Genomic DNA, 24,569 nt, shown 5'->3' on the forward strand with positions numbered 1-24,569 from the left:
GTTTTTACGTATGGTATATCGCTGCTTGGTGCGGTGGTGTAGGTGCGTGGACTTTGTTCCGTAGTTCTCCGAACTGCGTGAGCTTTTCGTTGTGGCGCCAGCCCCCTTTCTGGCACCCCTCAGCCACTTAACTTCTTCCTGTCTACCTCTTAATGTTTTTGCTATCTTGCTCGTTACAAAGCCCATATTTCATTTTGGTTACCTGTCGTTTGTTAGTTTTATAGTTATATCTATATAGAATTGCATATGTATTATAGTCGACTACTGTCGTTGTTAACCTGGAGTACAATAGCAATTGTTTATGAACATAGTTTGTTATTTGTTTAACATTATTAGAATCGCGCTGCTGCGAATATCCTTAGTTGTTTGTGTTATAACTATCTTAACAGATTTAGAGTATTTAGTAATTTGATGATTCATAGCTTTGGAGCAGGTTTACATGTGTGCCTTTTGTATATGATTCCCTTCTGTAATTGTTAATTCTTATATTGATATAAATCGGCTTGGAAGCTTCTAGAACGTTTTCGTTTCGTCGGTAAGTTTCCTAATGTATTCTCTAGGTAAGGCTCTGTATGGCTCCACATTGGAGATCTGCATTGCCTTCAAAACGTTGCGCGTGTTGCCTACAATACGGCGTTGCGGAAGAAGGTATAGTTCATGCTGGGTAATTAGCATTCACGGTTTGATGGTTTTGCAGTCTCTGGTTTTATGGGTTATTGCAACAGTGCTATCTTTACATTATATTGGTTATGCATTTATCTATGGTTTTACAGTCTTCTATACTCCAGGCTATATAGTAAAGCGTATGTTGCTTATAGTATAGCTCTCAGCTCCGAATGCACAAATGGCATTGTCGAGTGCTATATAATAATTAGGTATAGTTGTGTTAGTTAATTATAGTGTTAATATGATAGTGATATATAATAACGCATACTAGTATTATAGTTCTCTGTAGTACGAAGATCTCGTAACATGGTTTTTAAGCCTTGGCTAGTGAATTTCATAGTTATTTCCATCTAGGGATATTCCAAATAGTTAGACAGTTGTTTTAATTTCTTATGGTTACAAGATTCTCGTACTTCGAGTTTGGTTAGTTGATAAAAGTAACATGCAGTAATAATAGTCGATAAAACATACGGACGTTCCGGTCGGATGTTACACGCGGCGAAATTCGTTATCGTTACGATAGCGTTCCGAATCGTTATTCTCATAACGAGTTACAGAATCGCACTACAGTGCGCACTCAGTGCAACCAGTGGAAAACGCTATCAGTCTATCTTTGGCCGTGTTCGTAAATTGACTGCCAGTACTAAAAATTCCCTAGGACCGAGACAGAGCTGTCCATGAACTCGGCAGTGCAAAAGAGATAAAAGATTGCTGACAGTACTGTCAGTCAATTTTCGAAGACGGCCTTTATAAGTCCATGATTTATCGCGTAAATTTTCCATTACGCAAAGTCCCATAGGGCTATCAGTCTTTATATGTCCTCAGTCAACGCCCTGAGTTTTACCTTAAGTTAAATGTATTGGTTTGAATTTATGGGTCTAATCGACACCAACTTAAATTTTCATTTGATATACTATTAAAATTGTTCTGTATACTTTTAAAACTATTCCCACTATATTTGTCAAAATCACCGTAAAATCAACAGAAAATTAAACCTTTTAAAATCGTGGGAATATCGATCCAAAGTGCCGTGATCCAATCGGGTGGTCTAGATTTCCCCCACCTCAATTACAATTGTTGTGCCGGAATTTAGGGTATTTTTAGGGATAAACGAAATCACTCTAGGGGTACGACGTATGAACAATCTGGCAACACTGATCTGTACTCAACGCCAATTCCTCAGTGCCCTGTTTGCTCCTTGGCCAATTTTCAAGTATGGAAACATTCATGTTGTCCTACGACTCCGTGCATTCATTTTTTACTATCAATCGTTATAATGAGGATTGCTGTAGAAGGGTGTGCTCATGGAGAATTGGAAATCATATATGATACAATTCTACAGTTGGAAAAAATTGATGGTAAAAAAATAGATTTATTGATTTGTTGTGGAGATTTTCAATCAACGAGAAATTTAAACGATCTGCATTGCATGGCCGTGCCAGACAAGTACAAAGATATGTGTACGTTTTACAAGTATGTATATAGTAACGATATATCTAACATAACTAGTATTTTTTTTCATCGCAAGTGCAAGACAATCAATTCATGAAGGTGGTAAGACAATCATTTCATACAACCTTTCGATTCAATACCTACAATCCCAAAAATCTCATATTTAGTCTTTCCCTTGTTTCTGACTGAGTAATAATTGCATGGTGAAGCGAATTTAGGTTTACATTCTAAGTAGAATCCAGATTCGTTATCATGCTCAAGTTCTAATGGATGAAATTAGTTTTAATTTAGTTAAAATTAATTGATTGTTTGAAAACTATTTTCCAAGTCCACTCTACAGTTGGAAAATAGTGATCCTTTTTTAATGTTTTGTCACATCAATGTTATCAACTTTGGTTTCGTGATATATGGATAATGATGCAAATAAAATTTTAAGCAAATTTTGGTCCTGCTCAAATTTGTATTATTTTTCAGGTAGTGAAAAGTTGGAAGAAATACATACTAATGATAATCTTGCAAATAACTCAGCTGTAGAAAACAGTCTATTCGAATGAAATATTAAGAAAACTATATGATTTCAACTGGCTCAGAGGCTTTAAGTTAATAATCAATGAGAACAGCCAGCCACATTTTTGCTCGATTATAAGTCCTATAACTACCGATTGGTGTTATTTTGTGTCTAAATATTCTGTTGCAGATATTATTCTGGGGAAAAAATTGCTCCAATACTAACGATATTTATAGGTGGTAATCACGAGGCTTCGAATTACCTACAAGAATTACCTTATGGTGGTTGGGTCGCCACTAACATTTATTACCTGGGATACGCAGGTGTAATAAATGTAGCAGGAATAAGAATAGCCGGAATTTCAGGAATCTACAAAAGCCACAATTGGATGCAGGGTCATTATGAAAAACCTCCGTACACAGACAAAACCTTAAGAAGTGTTTATCATACCCGGAACCTAGAAATATTTAGGATTAAACAGGTGATCTTCATGCAATTGAATTACAATTTTTCCCGAATTACTGATTCTCCTCAGTGTGAGCAAGATTTAAACTGACTTTTTTTTTCCTTAGATTAGCAGCCACATCGATATATTTTTATCCCATGATTGGCCTAGTGGAATAACAAAATATGGCAATGAAGCGGTATTGCTAAGAAATAAGCCATATTTTAGGTAAGAAAAATATTGCAGGTGTTTATATTAATGAGGGATTCCACGCTTACTAAAAATATCCAACTTGAAACATAAATAACTATAAGAATACTGCGATTGTAGAATTTATTTTACTTTGAAAAAAATTACCTCCCGTCAATGCTTCGGAACTTTTTCCACAATTTTGTTGTATGGCTAATTGAAGTTAAATGTGGAACCGCTACCTTGAGACTTGTTTTTTTAACAGCATCACATGTTTTAGTTGGCCATGCACCTCATTTCTTAAAACCTTAATTGACCACTTCTGATTGCATCAGAATAATTCCTAGACCGTTCTTGTACAATCCTAAGACCTTATATAGAACTCTCTGTACTATGTTGATTCAATAATCGTATTTCGAATGAATAACCCATCTATTTGGGGGATGGTTCCAACTCTGTCGGCCGATTTTGTGCTAAATCTTATTCACTCAGAGCCCCAGGTTTCTTATCAGATATGCCCTTCTAATATGGAAAATCATTTTATATGCCTAGAGTGTGGGGCAACCCTTACATTTGAAAATGAAATGCGTGACATATTTCATTCATCTTGAAACTTGTTTGGTATTTAGTTTTTTTGATCAATTATGAGTGATAAAACACTTCTTATGCCTGTCAAGAGGGACCAAGCCGTTTTTACAAGTAATGTACTACGTAATTATAGAGAGGTATATTGCTTAGTTAAAAATTCATATTCATAAAATTATAAAAGTTGATTATCAAAAAAAAAATTTTAGTATTGCAGTCTAGTGAGGCAATTCATTTCTTACACTTGTCCAAGAGCGGAAATCATGAGTACCCCGTGCTGCTCTTTCGCTTCAGTATACGCGCGTAGAGTTTGCATTGTAAGAGTAAGTTAAATAATTTTAACATATCTGAAAATATTATCATCTATTACTGTATACATGAGAAAACCAATACATGTCGTTTCAATCAATGGCTCAAGGTGCTTACGACTCCCACTTTTGGAAGAGTGTAAGAAACGGATTAACCCACTTGCACGCGCGAACAACATGCCTCTCTAAACTTACATTGTTTATTGTTTGTAAGAAGGGTACAGTCCCTCTTGCCATTTCTAAGAAGTGTTTTATCATTAATAATTGTTAAAAAAAAAATCTATACTAGAAAAGTTGCGAAATGAATAAAATATAACAAACTTATTGCCTACACCTACATGTTTATTATAACGTTGGGCAACATAGCCTTAACGGACAGCGTCAGCAATATCATATACATTTCTTACTCGGTCCAAATAACTAATTCTATGAATATCAAAGTGAATAACATCTGACCTTAAAATGATATAGGCTCCTGGGCTAGGATGCTGTGCAATTGGTTATCAATAATGCATTGACGAGTAACGGATACATCGAAACATTACATTACAAAATTTCTCACGAAAGACATGCTTGATACACAAGTAGAAGACAGTCGGGTAATCTCAAGAATATCCTCATATCATTTTGAAGTAGAATAGTATCCGCGCAGTGTGCTTTCTACATTCTGTGGAGATAGTTATGCATTACCACAAACAGTTCGCGTAATTGTAATTGCTAATTTTGTCACTTAACACCACTGTTACTAACCTGTGCGATCTTTGATCAGGTACTAATGGTATGGCACCAGGCAGTAGTAATAGTGAAATACAGCAATTATAAGCTTTGTTCAATATGCCACTTCAGAAGTATCTCGGCATAGCTTCATTCAGTATGAATAGGTGCCACCATCTGAAGCAAAAGCCTTTAATTTTTCAAAAATGTATAATACTGAGACTAACTTAATCATTTTTGAGATTTTCAAACTAAAGTAATGATTAGTGCCTTTTATAATATCAATATTTTGCACTTTCATCTGGGGTATCATAAATGGGTTCAGCATGTTATTCACTGATACTGGTAATTATAGCTCTTGTATAAGTCGCTTGAAGTGTGCTAATGTTTCCGCTTAATGAAAAGAACTTTCTGAATTAATAAAAATCGTACTTGATTTGACACCAAATGTCAAGGTCAATTTGCAAGGTCATATTTAAAGTGATCTGTGCTGATGTGAAGCGGAATAATCATCAGGTCAAAAAGTGACACGTTTTTCTCTTAGATACTGAAAACATTGATTTCCAATCAAACTTGTTATGGTAACAGTGCTCAATGAATGCATGTAATCTCCATAATCACGAAATAGTAGTACTGTTGTAATGAAAAATGCAATTTTTTTTTTTTTACAGAGAAGATATTGCAAACGATGCACTAGGAAGTCAACCGTTCATGGACTTGCTACAGCACCATTATCCGTCTTTTTGGTTTGCTGCTCATCTACATTGCAAATTTGCTGCAATCGTTCCCGAAGAAAATGGCAAAAGAATTACGAAATTTCTGGCACTCGACAAGTGTTTGCCGAAACGAAAGTTCCTTCAGGTTTTAGAAATTGATCACAACGATAGCTTACCATTGAAAATTTCATATGATTTGGAATGGCTGACAATATTATTTCTTACCAATCACTTATTGAGTGTTAGACATGGGCTACATTACATGCCAGGTCCTGCTGGAAATGGTAGATGGATTTATACACCATCCAATGAAGAAAAGGAAAATATTTTGAAGAAATTTAATCACGATTTGGAAGTTCCCGATAATTTTAAATGCACGGTACCACCTTATAGACCAGAATCCCCTGATACATGGACTAAAAAGTCAGTTAAACTTCAAATAAACCCCCAAACAACAGAGTTCTGTAACCTGTTGGGGATAGATGATCCAGTAGTTTTATTACAAATGGTAGATGCAGGCCGTACAGAATCAAAATCTGATGATGAGTCAAGTACTGATATATCAAATATGAGACACGAATCTAGAGATATGTCTTCTACATCTATAGAAGAAGACCCCGAAAAATTTTCCCTCGGTGAAGACAATGATACGGAAAGAATGATTGAATTTGAGGCCTCATTTACAGTTCCATCGCCATCGAAAAATTTGGACTTGCCTAGCGAACAAGACGAGAGTGCTGCTGTAAACATCACCACAGGAAATGAATTACAAATTTCCAATACGGGTTGGTTATCATAGACATTTTTAATCAAATTACTTGACTGATTACTGTCAAATATCCCTGTACTAATTCACCTATTATCTGGTTAGCTTCAAGATCCTACAATTTAAAGCACACCAAAACTCCATAATGTACAGTGTATTTAAAAAATCCTAAATCAAACAAAAATCGTAATTCCCTTTGATCCTCGAATAATTTATTTATACGATAGTTATCTACAGACATGAATTTTTTCATGCACGGTTTTGGAGTTAGCAGTCTTCTAATTTAAATAATTTTGCTAATTCCTCATATTTAAGAGTTGTCGAAACCTGAACCCTATTCATCATTTTTTTTTTTTTTTACAGATGGGGATGACTCACCCGTGCAAATGGAACCTAATTGTAAAAAATTTAAAAGACGAAATTACTCTATATATTCTTCAACTTTGTAAATACTGCACACCTACAACTTATAATTTGAATATTTCTATAAATTCAATTTGATCTATGTAACGACTTAAGGGTTGTTTATTCCCGAGCGGTAAGAAGTAGAGTGCGACTGGGTTCAACTTTGCTTTTGCGTTTAAGAGCAACCCGAAAGTCGAGCAGTAGGGTTGAAAAAATGCGTGGTACTATTAGAATATAAGTTTGATATTTATTGATTGGTTTGAAAGGTGAAGATATATAGTTTCGAAGGAAGATGTGAAATCGAGTGATAAAGATGAAGTGACTTGGGATGTGGAGAATGAAGAGTGAGACAGTACAGATAGCAGAGTGCATGATCAGAGTTCTGGGAATGAGAGGAGATAGTCAGGTATCTACAGGATGTGCAAGAGATTGTTGAGTCTAACGGAATGAAGAGGATTCTAGATAAGAGGGATGAAGAATAAGTTATAAGTGCGACGAGGGACTGAGCACGTAATACCTATTCGTATCTGAACGAGCAGCGAAGTAGAAGCGAGGGTCTCAAGATCGAAAAACAAAAAACAAGTCGATCAAGTTTGTTATCACCATTTAACTTTCCAACAATCCGATTTCAATTATGTCTACTCTAATTGTAAGCCTGAGAAAGAACGTCTATTAGGTAACACATTGCGCGACACATATTTGAGGTGTGAAAGACATTTGAAGTTAGCCATCTCGAACCTAAATTTTACGGATTTAACCAGAAGCACCATTTCAATTCGAATCGGACCTCCTTGTCACCAATTTGTGAAAATTTGTACTTTGCCACTGAAAAACCAATTACTTCACGGCCAAAACTGATATACACCTAATATATTCACCCTTCTTGTTAATCACCCGGCACCCCCTTTGCTGGTTTTTTTTACTCTTCGTTTAGTGGGAAAAAAGTATTGGAATGGTGCAAAAATCACTATTTTCAACTCTTGCTCAGAAAATTCAATACCAGTTAACCGCTTAACTCTACAGTATATTCTTGCGAAACATAATACGTACATTGAGTTTGTGATGCAAGAAAAAAGTAATTTGAAAAATTATATGAAGCAAATAAAATTTGATTTTCAAAAAATCACTATACATAGAGTCCAGTTCAAAGGCTTCTGCATTTCTGGATTTACCTACAAGTTGGAATAGCAGATAATCGTCTTGTGAAATTAAAGAGAAGGTAAATTATGCAACTCGCTAAAATTTTAAATCAAGAACTTTTAACACTTCAAGCTGTTTTGAATCTTTTGACGATGTCATTCTCCTCGAGGATCGATTTTAGCAAATACTTTACAGACTAAGACAAGTAATCGAAAACACTGAACGTTTTTTTCTGAAAAAGAAAATAGATTTTGAGTGCAGGCAGATGGTGTGAAAAAATAGAAATTATTATCATTTTTTTGGCTTTCAGACATTGTGATCAATGTAATGTAAAATTACATGGTGTTTGTACATCATAAAACATGTCATCGTTCAGTCCTGCATCCACCATTTCCAAGAACCTGCGAGCATATGGATCCATAATATAACCTGTGAATACTCTCAAGTTTTTTACACTCCCTTGAAAGTATTTTTAATTGTCATATCTCAAGGCGCGAAAATAATTATTTCGGATATAGTGACTAAACTATTTGTTCTTATGGTTCGGGATATGAAATTTCAGAACCCGGCACTCTTGAATGCATGACTTTAGAAACTTGATGAATTCTGAATATTTGCTTGTTATAATCAACAAAATCAATTGTTTATTGAAATGATTGCTTAGATAAAAATCATTAGAAGCTGAAATATTTCCAGAAAGCGACGTTTAATCAATAATCCACCATTAAGTTATAAGTAGTACCAGAAAGTGACTGCCACATTAGAAATACATCCGAATTCGAAAACATCAATGGCTAAAATGGTGCCTAATAACAAAAATGACAAGACCAAGGTTGCTAATTAGATGTTAAAAATTCAGAATTATCTAGAATCCTAATAATCTCAATTTAATTTTAATGTTCTGCCTGCAGGCTGCACTCAATCAGAATAGGTAAATTATATAACCTTATCATTATCTTGGTAGTCTTCTTGAAATTGTCTATTATCTAACCTATATAACATTCACAGTGTACTTTCCTTTCTTTTTTTTTTTTTTAATCAAAACATTTACACATTTATGTTTTCATAACGACATTTTCCGACCCTCAATGGATATGTCGACAGCTCGGCGTGCTTTTTTGAGCCTTTTCCCATCCACGTAATTCTTCATATGTCGTTCAAAACGATTCATTTGCTTTTTGGAAGTCTGAAAGTAGATAAGCAAAAAACTAATCAGTACAGTACAAAACTTGGTTCAATAAACACCAATCCCAATATAATAATTGCATAAATTAAACTTACTCGGCTAATATCAACGTCAGATTTCCAGTCTGGACGTACAACGTAGTCTTTGTTTGATGGTACAGGAACTCTTGCTCTGCCCACCCAACCAGGATCTCCAGGCCTCAAAGGTCTATGCAGAAAAACAGGGTTTAACAAAAGAAATTGTATAATTTAAAGAAAAAAAATCCATTAATCCGCAAAATAATGGATCTTAAATTGCAAATGCATGATATCATGCATGTTTTCACTAAATTTTGTGTATTGATAATTATGAAGCTCAATTATTAGATACATTCATTACGGTAAAACATTATTTTGATTTTATACGCTCATGTCCAGTTTTAAGTGTACGTTGGGGTTTCATTAACACATGTTACGCCGACCGTAGTGTATGATTTTTAATTAAAAAACGGATAGAAAATGAAATAGTCTCACTTAGCATCTCCTTTGAGGGCTCTATTGATGTCTTGAGATTTCTGCGATGATTCACCGTCGTCATTTTTACGTCTTTTTTGAGGTGTTTGCTCCATATCTCGTTGTAGTCTTTCCTCTCTAGACATTGCTTTGAAATCGGCAGAAAGATTGAAAATTGGACGCGCCCATTCGTTGATCAACTTCCCCGCACGCTCTTTGTTTTCCTTAGTTTCTCTCGGGTGTTTATACAGGTACATCACAGCCTTTCCTATGCCAGAATGCTTCAATGAAGATTGATCTATCCTCGGAAACTGGAAATTCAAGTGTTCACCAGATAATTCTATCAATATATGTCACACAACCTTAGTTTTTTCTATCTAACAACTAATTCTTAATGTATTTGATAATGGGTTACTTCATGTCACAGAAGTTGATTATTAGACGTCACTGATTCCATTTTGGGCGTTATTTTTCAGAAAATTTTTCACCAAACCAAAGTATACCAAGTAATTCGGAAAATTAAAAATTGTAGAATTATGCACATTTTGAGAGGTTCTTTTAAAGATCTTTAGAGATGCATAAATGATGCAGGTTTATGCTCACAATCCTTCCAAACGATAGATTCTATAGCATCTCAATCACGTATCACATTACTCATCTGTTCAACGACATGCAAACTACTTCGGTGAATAATGTTTAAGTGAAGCAAAGTTTTGATCGATCTCAAATGTTTCACCGGTTTTTAGAATATTTTACGTCATACTGGTTACATATAAGGTCTGAAATATATGTTAAGAGTTTTTAAAATATTTTTACAAATTTTAACTGAGCACCAATCACTTTTATGCCTCACTTAATGTTTAGTATTACCTTGTCCAATAGTTATTGCAAGCGTCTATTGTTTCTATGATAATTTTAATTATTTTGTTACACCTGCAGTTTGTAATTGTTAGGAAACTCTGTTTCTTATTTTCTTGTTGTTCATTCTTACGCTGTGTTGTTTAGTTGAAAGAGAAACAATTTTGATGAAACAACTATTTGATTGGGCAGTTTTAATTTTTTGGTATGATTGCAAAGGGGAGTGCCTAGTAGATTTATCAATAAGCTGAGGATGCCAAAGGCCTCCTAATATGTATTTTGGGTATATGTATGTGTGTATAGCGAAAGACTTCTATCTTGAATTTTAGAAGTACAACTTGACCAATTTCAATGGACTTTCGAATGCATTAAACACCATTAAACACCGTTAAACGTTTTTTTACCATGTTCAATTTTTGATATCAAGCTCAAAGTCAGTTTTGCGAGGTCATGCATGAGGATTATCTTCACACTCTGCACACCGTGTATTCAGATAACATTAAAACACCAAGGTTTCAAAAATTCTTTTCTCGGTTTGATAAGAAAAAATACGACAGTATTGATCAAATTCAGTTTGCCTTGTACAAATTAATTGAATTATTATACTGATAATATTTTCATTGTGAGTTGAAATAGTCAACTTTTCTCAAATTTCAATTGTTTAACATTTCAGTCATTTATTCAGTCATTCTTATTTCAAGAAAACACATCATGATATATGTACTTACATAAAAGATAATCACACCTAGCTGTTAGTTTGATTCGTCGGCATCATCATCAAAACTTGCCATAGGTTATGATTAAATAACGAAAAAACGTAACGTATTTTTGAGGATATGAAATCGACCCTTTAGAAATTACATTTACCCATCATAATACTAAATGAATACTACTTTAACAGCTTCAAAATATTGAATATTAACTATTTCACTAAATTTTAACAAAAAAATTATAATAATAATGTGGTAAAGTGAAGCAACAAATTTTATTTAAAAAATGGCACAAGTCATTAAAAAAAAAACAACACAATTTTCGCGACCCCTAAGAATCAATCAATTTTGATGAAACTTTGGGAATTGCTTTCATTTTGTGTCTTCTACATATTGAATGAACACCTCCAAATTCGACAATTCGATCTTTATGGCACAATTTAACATGCATACTTCTCTGTACGCATCAACTTTCTACAGATGTTGTACGTATTGCATAGAGTATTAGCCCTAAAACGGTAATAAAGAAACCTGAAAAATTCCACGATCTGTGTCCGAATTCTCTGAGATTTTTTCAGACCATGGCAAATTCTCTGAAGCTAGACAGCCTGAACAAGTACATCCTAGTTCTATTGTTCGTTTAACTTCTGATTCGTAGGACATACAACATCATAAAAGATCGACAAAAGTATCTGTGATTCTGAATAATATAGATTTGAATGATTCAAATGCGACAGAATCTTCGCTTTTCCGAACATCTAGCTGTAGTGGGTTGTACCGTTTTTAATATTTAGCTATGAAAGGTCCATTTTCTCACTTACCTCCCACAACAATTTCAGTATGCTTTCACGTATTCTTAAAGATGGAAGTGAGCGGTCGGGCATCGGAGCCAGCCAATCGGTGAGAATGTTGAGTACATTGTGTTCTAGAAATGCCAATTGCAAATCGTGCTTTTTTAGTTGAGACAGCACCTTGGGAAGCATTGCAATTTTATTTGTCGCAGGCTTGCCCTGCTGATTGAATTTCCTGTCTTCCTCTGAGGCATTTCTCATGTCTGATAATAACTGAGCGATAATGTCGTCATTGTCGTTGATGATAGTAATGTCTTTCCGTTTGCGGCGTCGAGTCTGCTCCTCCTTTTTCCGTGCCAGCATGCGGTCAAAATCTGACATGTGATCATCACTGTAAATGAGAAATTTGGCAAAATGAAATATGATTTGTTATTGCATTCAAACATTTATATCATGCCTATTTTAATCTTTTTGCTGTAACAAATGTTTATAACAGATGACAAGTTATTCTTTAAACTCGGAATTATTCCCACTTTGATTCAGTAAAGACAATAGCAGGGTAAGTGAAAACCAGACTGTCAAAATAAGAATTCCTAAGAGTTCGAGGTTTTTCACAGGCAATCTGAAAATTTTTCTAACTGTGTTGGAAATATCATTTTTTATTTATGGGGTACTGAACAATTATAGATTTTCAACTGATGGAGAAGTTTTTGAAGATCCGATCTATGCGAAAATTTTTCGAGAGTTAAAAAACGGAAATAACTAATATTTGAGAGTATTTTTAAGCATTAGAAATTATTTTCCTTGCTCAGCTTTCCATTCTTTATTGACGAGTTTGAACACTTGAGGCAGAATAATTTTTCTGCACTACTTCCGTTGACAGCTCAACTGCTTTGTAGATTTTTATGAGTACTAGTTCTTGAAAGTTGGCTTTTAAGTGTGTGCCTATAAATACTACACAATATTCTCGTCTTTAACAGGAAGTAGCACAAAAAATACAATTTGCGGCATGTATGCATATAGGGACTTCTTGACTCGTTTGAGTTTTACACTCCCTTTCGGCTCGTACGGCACTTTACACTCCTCAAGAAATCCCTATTTTAAGCGAATTTACCATGAAAATAACTGCCTGCCCATCTGAAATTAGTTATGTCGAGTGCTTAAGAGAAATATGCGTGGATTCAATGCCAACTGAGACGAAAGTTCCCTGACATTTCCAGGTATTCTAAATTCTCCAGAACTATCTCCACCCCATTGAAACTATTCTAATTTGCCGTTATAATAAACTACATAACTTACTTTGTATGAAACTTCTATAAATTAGAAAATGAGAAGATACATTTCAAAGATCACGAATAATGTCTTCATATTGTTGAACAGTGTGCTCTTTCGGGATGCTATTTTTCTATTCATTTATGAGTACATCTGATGATAAAGATGAATTTTCAATATTTTGGTCAAGATAGGAAACACTGAAGAATTCATAAGCTGTGTTTGTTTTGATTTTGTGCACATGTTAGCAGTAAATTTATCAGTCACCAAAACGCTTACCATCTATTATATCATCAGGAAATTAATATACTTACGAATACCCGCCAAATCTATGCAGCAATAGAATAAAAATGGAAAAATTATTATATTGTAGTGTACAAGTCGACAAAAGTCATACTTGATCATAGAGCTTTAGCTCAATTCTAATACGCGGTAATCCTCGTAATTTCAGCATATGCGTCTTACTTAATATGAAAACAATTTAGATTGCTGAGGAAATAAGCAAGTGAAGTAGATTTCAAAAGAAATAAAGGACTGATATAAAAAGATGTTGCTTGTTTGCACTTCTTCATACGCACGTATCCTGTAGGATCAAGTTGTAACATATGCAAGAGTGTACAAAGGACCCTCAACTCCACATGACGGAGACCACACATCTAGACTTCTTCAGAATTGCTGATTTTTTTTTACTTTAATTAATAACATTCTTAATTAACTACGGATTTTTTGAATTTCTGGTATTCTAATATTTAAGTGATCGCAACCCCTGAACCAATTGAGTCGCCAGTCAAGGTCTTTGAATGTTTATTGAATTTTTTTTTTGAAATAATTGATGATGGCTTATAGCTGAAAAAAATAGTTTATGCTGATTGTTTAGATGATAAAAGTTTCGAGTCATGCCAAAGTTGAAAGAAAATATAGAATGACACGCAGACCCTAAGATGTTTTGTACTATACATTTTTTCTATACAAGTACCTAACGAATCATGAGGTATAGGACCACAAATTACTACACTAAAATGAAAAACAACGAAACAGAGCAATAAAATAAAGAACCAGAAAATACAGTAAAGTTTTTTAATCATACTACAAATTGAAAAAATATCAGCAATTTTCAAAATGTCTAGGTCTGCCAATATTACAGTTAGTAACATTAATGTAATGAAAATTTAGGAAAAAAAAATTACTATTCCACAATTTTAGAATCAATTTGAAATTAGGTTTTTGAAACATGAGTACGTTTTATTCCATTACGGTTTACGGAATTTGAAACAATCTTAAAGTTGAAAAGTAATAATTTCGCCCAAACATGCATCGTTATAATGACGTTATTAACTTCAACCTCATAAGACCTGTGGGCACGTCCAGTTGAGATGAAATACTCGATACATAAATGTGGTTTCAAATCGCTAGGTACAACCGAGGGTAGAACTATTCGCCGAATGGCTTATGCTGTGCTTTAATACCATCAAGATATGCCAATTAAATTTTGTATTAAAGTGATATTTTGAGCAGAATCCATTTCAAATCAAACAAGCCGTTTTGTTCAAAGTCAAAACCGAATCGATTTTTGAATCGTTGTATGTTCATTTTCTAAGAAAGTAAGAGGAATATTTACTGTCGCTCTTTTGTCAAGCTAATAATTTAAAGGTTTTTTGGACATTTTAAGGGATTCCAAAATAAACCAAATGTCTCGTTTGAATGAAAAAATTAAAAAAAAAAAAAATAATAACAACTCTCCATTGGGTGCAATGATAGAGGATTTTCAAACCAATTTTAGTGGTCAAATTTACCGTGAACTAAAAAATTAAGAACACATTGCAGGAATTTTTATTTCTTGAATTCGCTAAAACATGTGTCTTATTTACTTTAATAACTATATATTTCATCACGATTTGATGACTACGAATAGAACTACTTGCGTAATTTAGGATGGATTCGGTCTTTCGTTTGTTTTTTTCTATTTCACCTGACGATTCTACACGTTCTATTTCTGCAACCAAACGTATTCATAGTGATTTAAAACCACATACGCATACTTGCAATGAATCAATGAAATTTTAACTGGTATGCCATCATATCAGAGTGTTTATAAGTATGCACTGTCGAATTTTAATTACACTACAGAAGTATATACTGAAATTGGATCCCTCCAACACTGGCATTGTACTCTACCATTGCGAAACTCAATCTGTCAACTCGTTTGCTGGGCAAAACATAATACAATGAAATTGAAAATCAATTCAATTTGTCCATTCAGTTTAGGCATAGGATAGAAAATGACATAGTATCAGAAATTATTTTCACTGAAAACACTAGTCACTAGAATTTTGGCCCAACACCCCTGAAATCCTTGTAATTTTAATTTTACTTTGATTGACACCCTGCAGACTGCATCTAAACCGAATAGGCAAACTATACATAAGTACGTATGGCTTTGAAATATCGATTACTCACTCTCCACCACCAGGACGTATACCATCATCGGAATCTTCATTTTCAGCATCTTGGGACACCTGTTTATCTTCTTCATTTGGTTTTGCTTCCGTTTCTCCTTCCTGATCTTCGTCAAGACCCTGCTCTCCTTCTTTATCTGAGCCTTTCGCTTTCTTTGCAGTTGGGCCATCTTCCTCCTCATTTTCCGAATCAGACAGCTGATGGTTCGTCCTTTTCGTAGCCCTGATCCCGTCACCCTCTTCTTCGGAGTCAGATAGTAGTTTGTTACGACTTTTGAGGACTTCGTTGGAATCCCTGCTTCGACTCCGTGACTTTCTAGACTCCGACACTGATCTCGATCTCGACCTCGATCTCGATCTCGATCTCGATCTCGATCTCGATCCCGATCCCGATCTCGATCCAGATTTCGACCTCGACCTCAATTTCGATCGGGATCTTGATCTTACTCTTGAACCTGACCTTGCTCTTGACCTGGACCGCGATTTTGAACGCGACCGAGAACGTGACGCAGACAATCGTAACCTTGATCCAGACCTGGACCTTGACCTTGACCTTACTTTGGATTTTACAGACCGTGACCGTGAACGCGATCTCGATTTTCTGGAACCGGATCGTGATCTTGATCTTGATTTTTTAGATCTTGACTGTGACCTTGATCTTGATTTATCTGATGCTGATCGAGATCGAGATCGAGATCGAGAGGCAGCTTTAGATCCTGATCGAGATCTTGTTCTCAGTCTCGATGTATTCTTTGCCGAACCACTTCTTGACCTTGATCGAGAATCTCTCTGAGAATGGGACAACGATCTCGTAGACTTCGGAGTGTTCGACCTAGACCTTGACCTAGATCTTGATGTCCTCGATCCAGATCTCGAGCGCGATCTGGAATGGGACCCTTTCCTGGATCCAGATGGTGAACGAGAAGCTCTTCTGGAGCCAGAAGCAGATCTGGATCTAGAGTCTCGTGTAGGCTTTACATTTTCTGATGGAGACCTTGATCTAGAAAGCCTTTGCTCTACAGGGCTGGCTAAAGATCCTTCCCTGGATCTAACTGGAGAGAGTGAAGTTTTTTTAGATCCAGAAACAGACCTGGATCTTGATCGAGAAGTAGATTTTTTATCCTTAGAAGGTGACATAGACTTTGACAGTGAACGTTTTCTTGAACCAGACGTGGGAGAAGCGGATTGCCGCGATCTGGATCTTGATCTAGACCGCGATTGTGATCTTGAGACTCCTTTCTCATCTCTTGATTTCGATCTAGACCTTGATCTACTTCTACCATCTTTACTAGAACCAGACTTTGAACGAGACCTAGATGCTGTTCTGGGAGAGGAAATTTTCGGGGAACCCGATTTTGATCTGGACCGTGATTTTCTTGCCACCATTGGTGATTTTGAACTTTTTCTCGAGCTAGAAGACGATCTGGAGCTTTTCCCTGAAGCAGTTGGAGATTGCAAATTTTCCTTTGACATAGGTTGTGAATCTTTTTTATCAGCTACTGATGTTTCTAATGACATGCTTCTGGACCTTGAACGAGATGCACTTTTTTTGGATGCAGACGATGATCTGGATCGAACTTCATTCTGAGCATCTGGTTTTCGTGAACCTGGCGATAATGAGCCATTTCGAGGTGATGGTGTGGGCGATTTAGAGCGGGTACGAAGCTCTCCTGAATTTGCAACTGGAATAGGCGATGCTGATGGAGAATGTACCGGCGAACCTCGGTTTGACCTAAAACAATAAACGTGTGTATTAAGCATGAAGTATATTATGAACGAAAATATTTAAATGAAGTTGGATTATGAAGCTGGATCATTTTTTAGAACTCTAAACAGTAATAATTACAAAAATAAATAGCAAGAGAATCTAAATTCAAGATTATGATTCCAAAATTCATATCATAGAATGGTTAAATTGTTACTAATTTTTGCATTTAGATTCTTGCATCCTGTTTTTAATTTGTTGATAAATGATTACAATGGATTGGCCTAACAATAGAAATATCGAAAATTGAATATTTAATGAAAAACCTCAATAATCTTAGCGATTGGTTCTATTTTCCAGATAACACTTCATTGGATACATTGTCGAACCTGGGTTATGGTAAATATCTTATGATAATTGTAATAGTTGTATATTTTGCACAAGCTAATGGACAAAAAAGACTTAACAAACATATAAACAGGTAGAATTTCTGCATTATGAAAAATCAACTATGACTACCCTGCTTAAAAAATCCGACACAGACTATCGGATCTCTGTCGGATACGACACAGATCCGCTACAATTTGTAATCCGACAGTCTGTGTCAGATTTTTTAAGCAGGGTAACCTCAGAATTGAAAAAAAATGTGATTTGAACTTTAAAGTCCCAAATGTGGTTCTCAATTTAAAATAACGTAATGTTTTTTATGTAATGTAAGCATGTCTGACCCATTTTTCCATGCTTGTGTTCTATACTAATAACCTGTTATGCGACAATACAAAAGAAAGCACTGAAACAACTCAGTAATTAGAAGTTTTCAAATTAGAAAAAAAAAAGAAAATAATTTAAACTATACTTTTATCACATAAAGTATCATGTGCACCATGGGGGCAAGGTACTTTTACGTCTCACATATTTGAAACTTGTGTCTTCGTCTCATACATGTGCACTTGCCTATGTCTCGTATTGCATACTCACGCTCGAGGTAAAAATACCTACATTGCCACCTTGATACACAATCGGCTATTTCTTCACTGTACCAGCGTTTAGACCAAACACTAATTTTTACGCCATGAAAAATTCAACCAAAGTATCGATTTCTTAGCTCAAATGTAAGAGGCAAATTACAGCGTATGACTGTTTCCCACCTGAATTACATGTGACAAACGAACACCCTTATTTATGTTTTTACGCGGATTTTTCTATGATAGTCTACAATCTAAGCTCTACAAAAAAAAAATATGCTATTATTTATATTACAGTCGAGTCAGTCCAATTATCCAACCATACTGTTTTGTTGGAAAATTCCACAAAGAAACTGGAATATGTGTGCTTTGTTTCACGTTATTCGAAGCAGAAAATCACACGGAATAAAGCACCTGATATACTCATCTTAAAAATGAGGCTGAAATTAGTAACGTTAACGTAACAATACATCAGCAGAAAAAATTATTATTAGGCAATTTTAGGATAATTTTCAAGGAATTGGCTTTTCAGAACTAGTGTATAGTTTGTTTATAATGCTTTACTCGGAATGTCATAAAAGATGCGAATTAGCAATTTTTTTCGAATCGTGTATCGTTGCAATGGTGTTACTAACTTCATCCTTTACTTTGAAAGTATTTTTAGTTCAGCTAAAAACTAACCTTCAAACCTTGTTTTAGCAAAAAAAAAAAAACATAAATAAATAAATAAAAAAATATTGCCCTAATCTGAAACAGTTTAATACACATATTGTGATTGGTGGATCTTGGCTGCCAGGGAACAGGATTGGATTGATATCCCATTTAGTACCATGTTTAACGTACAGTAAAACCTAGTTTATCCAAGGTATTATGAGGAGAGTATATATTTTTATATACAGGGTCATATATTGAATCCCAGAGTGAGATGGATGCAGCCGATTTTATGTAAAGCCCGCATAAATGGTTCTTTCTCACGTAAGGATGCGGCGGCCAATATTCCGAATAAATGACCCTGTATATTTGAAAACGTACTATCTCATCAACAGATCATTTTATGACAGTTCTTCCTTAATATCAGCGCATACACCTCCGTAAATAGACAGTGCTTGGATAAGCTGATCGTGTCTAATAATGTGGAGTTTTTATCAACAAAAGTCCGGATAACGAGAGGCTAATAATTGTGCAACTGCAGTGCAATTAGTTTAGATCTATTTATCAAAGTAAATTGTAATATCAAAAATTCAAACATGCAGATCGCAACCACAAACTCTTGTAACTTGCTCAGCATGCTTTAGGTTATATTGTTTTCAATTTAGGATTTCCTCATCTTTTTGCATATCATACATCATTTACGACGGATGAAAACTTTTCAGTTTTCGTACGAGGCCCATTATGATGGTCTGAAATATCAATTATTAACGACTACTGTTTCAATGGCATTTTCTATCATAATCTACTAACCACATGCTCTTGCTCCATTCGTCTTATTCTTGATTTCCTATACCGTCAATTAAAGAACTTCATCGATCCTGACTAATAATTAGAAAATGGACAGAGAAATTAATTTAGTGGTAAAGCTGGCATACCTTTCTGGTGAACTTTTTTGACTACCAGAGTTCGAGCGAGATCTACTTCTTGTAACTGGGTTAACAGATCCATGAGACACTTCAGACTGTGGCGAAGTGGATCTAGATTTAGTCACTGAAGGGGAGCGAGACCGTGACGGAGACCTGGATGCTTGTGAACGCGATCGAGATCCATTCAAGTCGTCATTGGAACTGCTTTTACTTTCTGAAAATAAAAAACTCTATGAGTATCTCCATATTTGTTCAAATTAGTTGATTTCATCAATATTTATTTCAATGGCCTTAGGATAAAATAAACCAAAACAAATTGCTTATGGTAATTGCAGAGGCCATTTCCCAGAGTATCGCGGCAGCATCTAACGTATGATCTTCTCTAAGAATAACAACATTCGTTGCAAGAATGAAGAAAAACGCAGAAAACCTCCACCCATGTAGCAGGACCAAGGTCAAACCTCAACTCGTCAATACAAAGCCTGAGCATGCCCCATTTTAGGATTGAAAATGCTTTTACAATAAGGGTACTGGCTAGGCTGAAGCCTAGGCCGGTATAACGGGGTTCTGACAGAGATGTCATACAGAAACGACCGCACTCTGAATGGTCAAACGCCTTATCAGTCAGCCAATGATTCTGATCGGTGCACTGGCATATGCTGGCTTGTAAACACTAGAACTACTTTATATGAGATAAATGCGAGTGTCAGTTTATTCTGCTGTTAGTCTTCCTGCTGAATGCAGGGAAATAAGGTCAGATTTTGCAACAATTATAAATTCTGATAACGATATTTCGCAATCTGCTGGTAATAGTAAACGAAAACATCAAGTTTGTCCAATTCATAAATCAATCCGTGTTGTCATTAAGGTGAAATTATTGACTTGTCTGCATGGGATCAATAAGCACTCTATTTTTTTAAATCGTTGATTTCACTGTGTTTTATCGGCATACATCTACATGCATATTTCATGTTTATTGATGAAAGATAGAAATATTTCGTGCTGTGTTTATCTTAAATGTTTGATTTATATTTTATCGATTCCGTTACCTGTATAAAATATAAATAGGCCTGCATCCTGATTACTAATAAATGCAATGTAATCTAATATAATGTTTATTCTATTCCCTAGTAACTACATTTTCAATGCCTCCAATAGTTCACCCTGTGTAATATCTGTAGATTTTATACTCAACAGACTGCTTAAAGGAATCACAACACGTGACTGGGGATTTGAACTTGAGTCAATCCCATTTCATAGTCTTGCATGCTGCCATGGCGCTACTATGGTCGGATTACCACAAAATTTTTAACAAAACAGACAAAACTAACAACATTCTTCGAGATAGATACCTCTATATTCTTTCATGCTGCTTAACACATTACACTTGGCATTAAAATTAGTGAATTTTAAGGAAAAAATTCTTTGAATGGATCAAAGCAATAAACTGTTTTTCAGTGAGTCAATATAAAAAAATGCCAAGTGCAGAACAAATATACAATTACTGTCAAAAATTTTCTTTTACTTCTAAAATTTTTTAAGCAACTCAAATTCTTGAATAATTTCCCGTTTTCTTGAATTTCCCAGTTACCAGAGACCTTGGTAACCATTATTTTTTATTAGCTGCACTTCGTTGCCGAGTGCAAGCATTGCCTGAGTTTGTTTCAAATACCTTATTTCTAGATCTATTTTCATTATTTTTGAATCGGAATTCAATTTGTGAACACGAGACATGATCTTCTCTGTGCAACGTACGCTCAGATGTATATTTCGTATGTGAAACACTTTTTTTCTATGTCCTGGTCCAAGTGATGCACCGCTTTAGTGTAAGAAAACATTGGAAAAAATCAGTAGTTTACAACTTTAGAATGACTCTCTAAGAATTAAGTTTCTCAAATATATGCGTTGGTTTATAACAACACACTGAATTTAAAGCAATCTAGAGTTGCGGAATAACAATTTTTCTCAAAAATGCATAATGACATTAATGTTGGGAACTTCAGCCTCACATTTGTCGACACGTCCACCGACCCGCACTCGGAATATTCATTGATCTTACTTTGTGCAACAATGTAATTCGGTGGTGACATTAACCCTAAATAAACGTGAAAATTCGAATCTAGCACGGAACTAAAGGCGGAGTGACTAAATTCGGTGTCTGTGAATGATGTGTGGAATCATAGGTTAGGTTTAAATAAGGTGCGCTATATAAACTTACCCTCGAATTCCATTTTCAACTAAGCTTCCTCGTAGGTCAAGTATGGAAAATTGATGTACGATGAGTGAAAAATCCTCAATTATCAATCATATCTCATGTCTATTTTTCGTACTTTCGCAGATTGGAAAATGCCAAATACACACAAACGTCGGTTAACTGAACCTATTGTGATTATGTTGATTGGGATGGGCGATATACATCGATACTTCGACTATCGATGTTTCTTTAAGGAAACATCGATGTTTCACAAAGTCGATATATTGATAGTCGATGGAAAATATTGAACTATCGACATCGTCAAGTCGGTACTGTCAGTAGTAAATTAAATTTCTGTGTCAACATCTGTCGGTAACTTGTCTATACCATTTCCGGGTGTAGGATGTACATGTAAATAAGTTTGATTATAAATCTGTATTTTCTGCTAAATTTCTCGCTATTGATTAGATATTTAATTCAATTACTTGTTATTGAGTTATTATACTTTATACTTATTTTTAACGATGACTATAATTTAACATTTGAAAGTTTCAAGTTTATCTTTTTTTTAATAATTGTAGTTAGCATTTCACAAATTTTCGCGCTTGTTTTCACAACCGATGTTAACAATTAATATTTCGATATTTCAGGAAGAACATTGATAGTTCGATGGTAAGGTGTTGAAACAATCGGTAATGCGATGTCGAAGTTTTTTATTTACTAACACTGCCTAACCATAGGAGACTCGTCACTCCCGTGCCGTAGAATGGCGTGGCGTCACTCGTTTTGGCGTTACCCGAAGACGATTCACTTTGGCGTTACCGGTGGACGCTTGATGACATGTTCGCACCACTGTTATGACTACACTGAGTAGAGGTAAGAGGATCGCCTCTGGATCAGTGTGGTGACACCACGGTCTACACACAGGTCTGGCAACGAAGCCAATTTTCTACAGAATGGCGTGGTTCTCTTGTCGTCCGTGATTTTTAGTGTTTGAAATAGCCATGTCGCAGCGCTGCTATCTAGGGATGTACGTGGGGAAGGGATGAAAATGTGCCACCGAAATTATATTTGAAATGAAGCATATAACCTAAAATCAGCGCGTGCGTCATACTCACGGTCTTACATACGCGTGAAACGCTGTTGCGTTTTGAAAAAAAAGATGGCTAAACCATGTGCGCTACCGCGGTGTAAAAAATTATCGAAATTAGTTAACCAACAAAAACAACACCGTTTTTTTGAACAATATACGTTTATTTCATTTATTACCTTCGTAGATTTATTATTCGTACATACACATGAAATTTATATTTTTTTTCCTTGAAATGAACGAGATTGATGTAGATAATTTGTTTACATTTTTTTATAATATTTAAGTTATAGCCCCGCTTGGGTTTAATCAAGCTTGGTGGTTTATTCGGTTAGGTCACCGCTTGAATTAATTCAAACGCAAGCGAGTTAAGTATTCCATAACTTGATAAGTAAACCATAAATTTCAATAATGACGGCTGAAAATAGGAAACAGAGATGAAACTCTTTGCCTCTAGTCTCCATACATATATCATTCATAATAATTATATCATACTAATATTTGTATCAACTACTTTCATTCATAACAATTCATTACTTGTAGTAATAATAATTTATTATTAGGTTGGCGCTGCATTACGCATGCGTTGATTATCCATTCCTCAATCACAATGCCGGCCTGGCGGCCACAAAGTGAGATAAATTATCGGCAGTGAAATGAACCACCTCACTACCTTCGTTGCCAGACTTGTGTGTAAGACCGTGGGTGACACGGATACTTTAGGGTGCGTTTCGAAATTAGCTGGCAGCGCTGAAAACTCCCTAGGACAGAGGCCGAGCTAGTCTCTAACCCGGCAGCGGAAGAGAGTAGAATATTGTTTCCAGCACTGAGAGCTAATGTCGGAACTCATAGACTCATAAATATAGACTGAGCGCTCTTATGAGCCGCTTGAAGCAAACATTTAAAGGACAGAAATATGCCGGCAGTACTCCATTCTCTCTCTGACAATGTTTGCGGCGGGGATCGAGGCGGTAGAGGAGAATGAGGCGAAATTATGCGCCTGTATCTAAAGCTGTTCCACTCCCACTGCTCCGTTGTCTCCCACCATGACGCCAATGGAAAGAGAGAGCAGTACTCCCGGTATATCTCTGTCCTTTATATGTAATTGTCAGTGCCTCTTATAGGAGCGCTCAGTCTATCTTTATAAATCTATGGTCGGAACCACGGTCGTACACTTGGGGATAATGAATCTGAGAAGGCTAATTTTGGACACTAGTCAGTTATGTTTGCAACACAGAGAAACCTATAACGCCATAGTCGGCCAAGCGCGAAACAAACTCAATCTCAATAAACACAACATAATCCATGACAGTCGAATCTAACCTTAGAATACCGTGTTGGATTGACACGTCAACAAATCGTTATCCCTGTCGAATCTAA

General features: G+C 35.5%; 2 protein-coding genes across 3 annotated transcripts; one reads left to right on the top strand and one right to left on the bottom strand.

Moving 5' to 3' along the window:
• The first annotated feature begins 1,798 nt into the window (after positions 1 to 1,798).
• Positions 1,799 to 7,878, top strand: LOC124186321 (lariat debranching enzyme). Its single transcript, XM_046577933.1, has 5 exons — positions 1,799 to 2,139; positions 2,816 to 3,107; positions 3,199 to 3,299; positions 5,539 to 6,368; positions 6,713 to 7,878. The coding sequence occupies exons 1-5, from the start codon at positions 1,943 to 1,945 to the stop codon at positions 6,796 to 6,798; spliced, it is 1,506 nt and encodes a 501-aa protein (XP_046433889.1). The 5' UTR covers positions 1,799 to 1,942; the 3' UTR covers positions 6,799 to 7,878.
• A 962-nt stretch (positions 7,879 to 8,840) lies between these two features.
• On the bottom strand, positions 8,841 to 22,951 carry LOC124186305 (protein IWS1 homolog). 2 transcript variants are annotated; one of them, XM_046577874.1, is made up of 8 exons: positions 22,124 to 22,951; positions 19,915 to 20,119; positions 15,660 to 17,390; positions 13,517 to 13,531; positions 11,961 to 12,321; positions 9,593 to 9,882; positions 9,176 to 9,287; positions 8,841 to 9,080 (listed from the first exon to the last, which is right to left on the bottom strand). In XM_046577874.1, exons 1-8 carry the CDS (start codon positions 22,134 to 22,136, stop codon positions 8,958 to 8,960), a joined length of 2,850 nt encoding a protein of 949 aa, XP_046433830.1. In that variant the 5' UTR covers positions 22,137 to 22,951; the 3' UTR covers positions 8,841 to 8,957. The 2 variants fall into 2 exon arrangements, with proteins under 2 accessions (XP_046433830.1, XP_046433831.1); XM_046577875.1 differs by lacking the exon at positions 13,517 to 13,531 and having other exon boundaries at positions 22,124 to 22,950.
• Positions 22,952 to 24,569: the final 1,618 nt, after the last annotated feature.

This window comes from Neodiprion fabricii, chromosome 7 (assembly GCF_021155785.1).
Source record: "Neodiprion fabricii isolate iyNeoFabr1 chromosome 7, iyNeoFabr1.1, whole genome shotgun sequence".
In the NCBI taxonomy this organism is placed as follows: domain Eukaryota; kingdom Metazoa; phylum Arthropoda; class Insecta; order Hymenoptera; family Diprionidae; genus Neodiprion; species Neodiprion fabricii.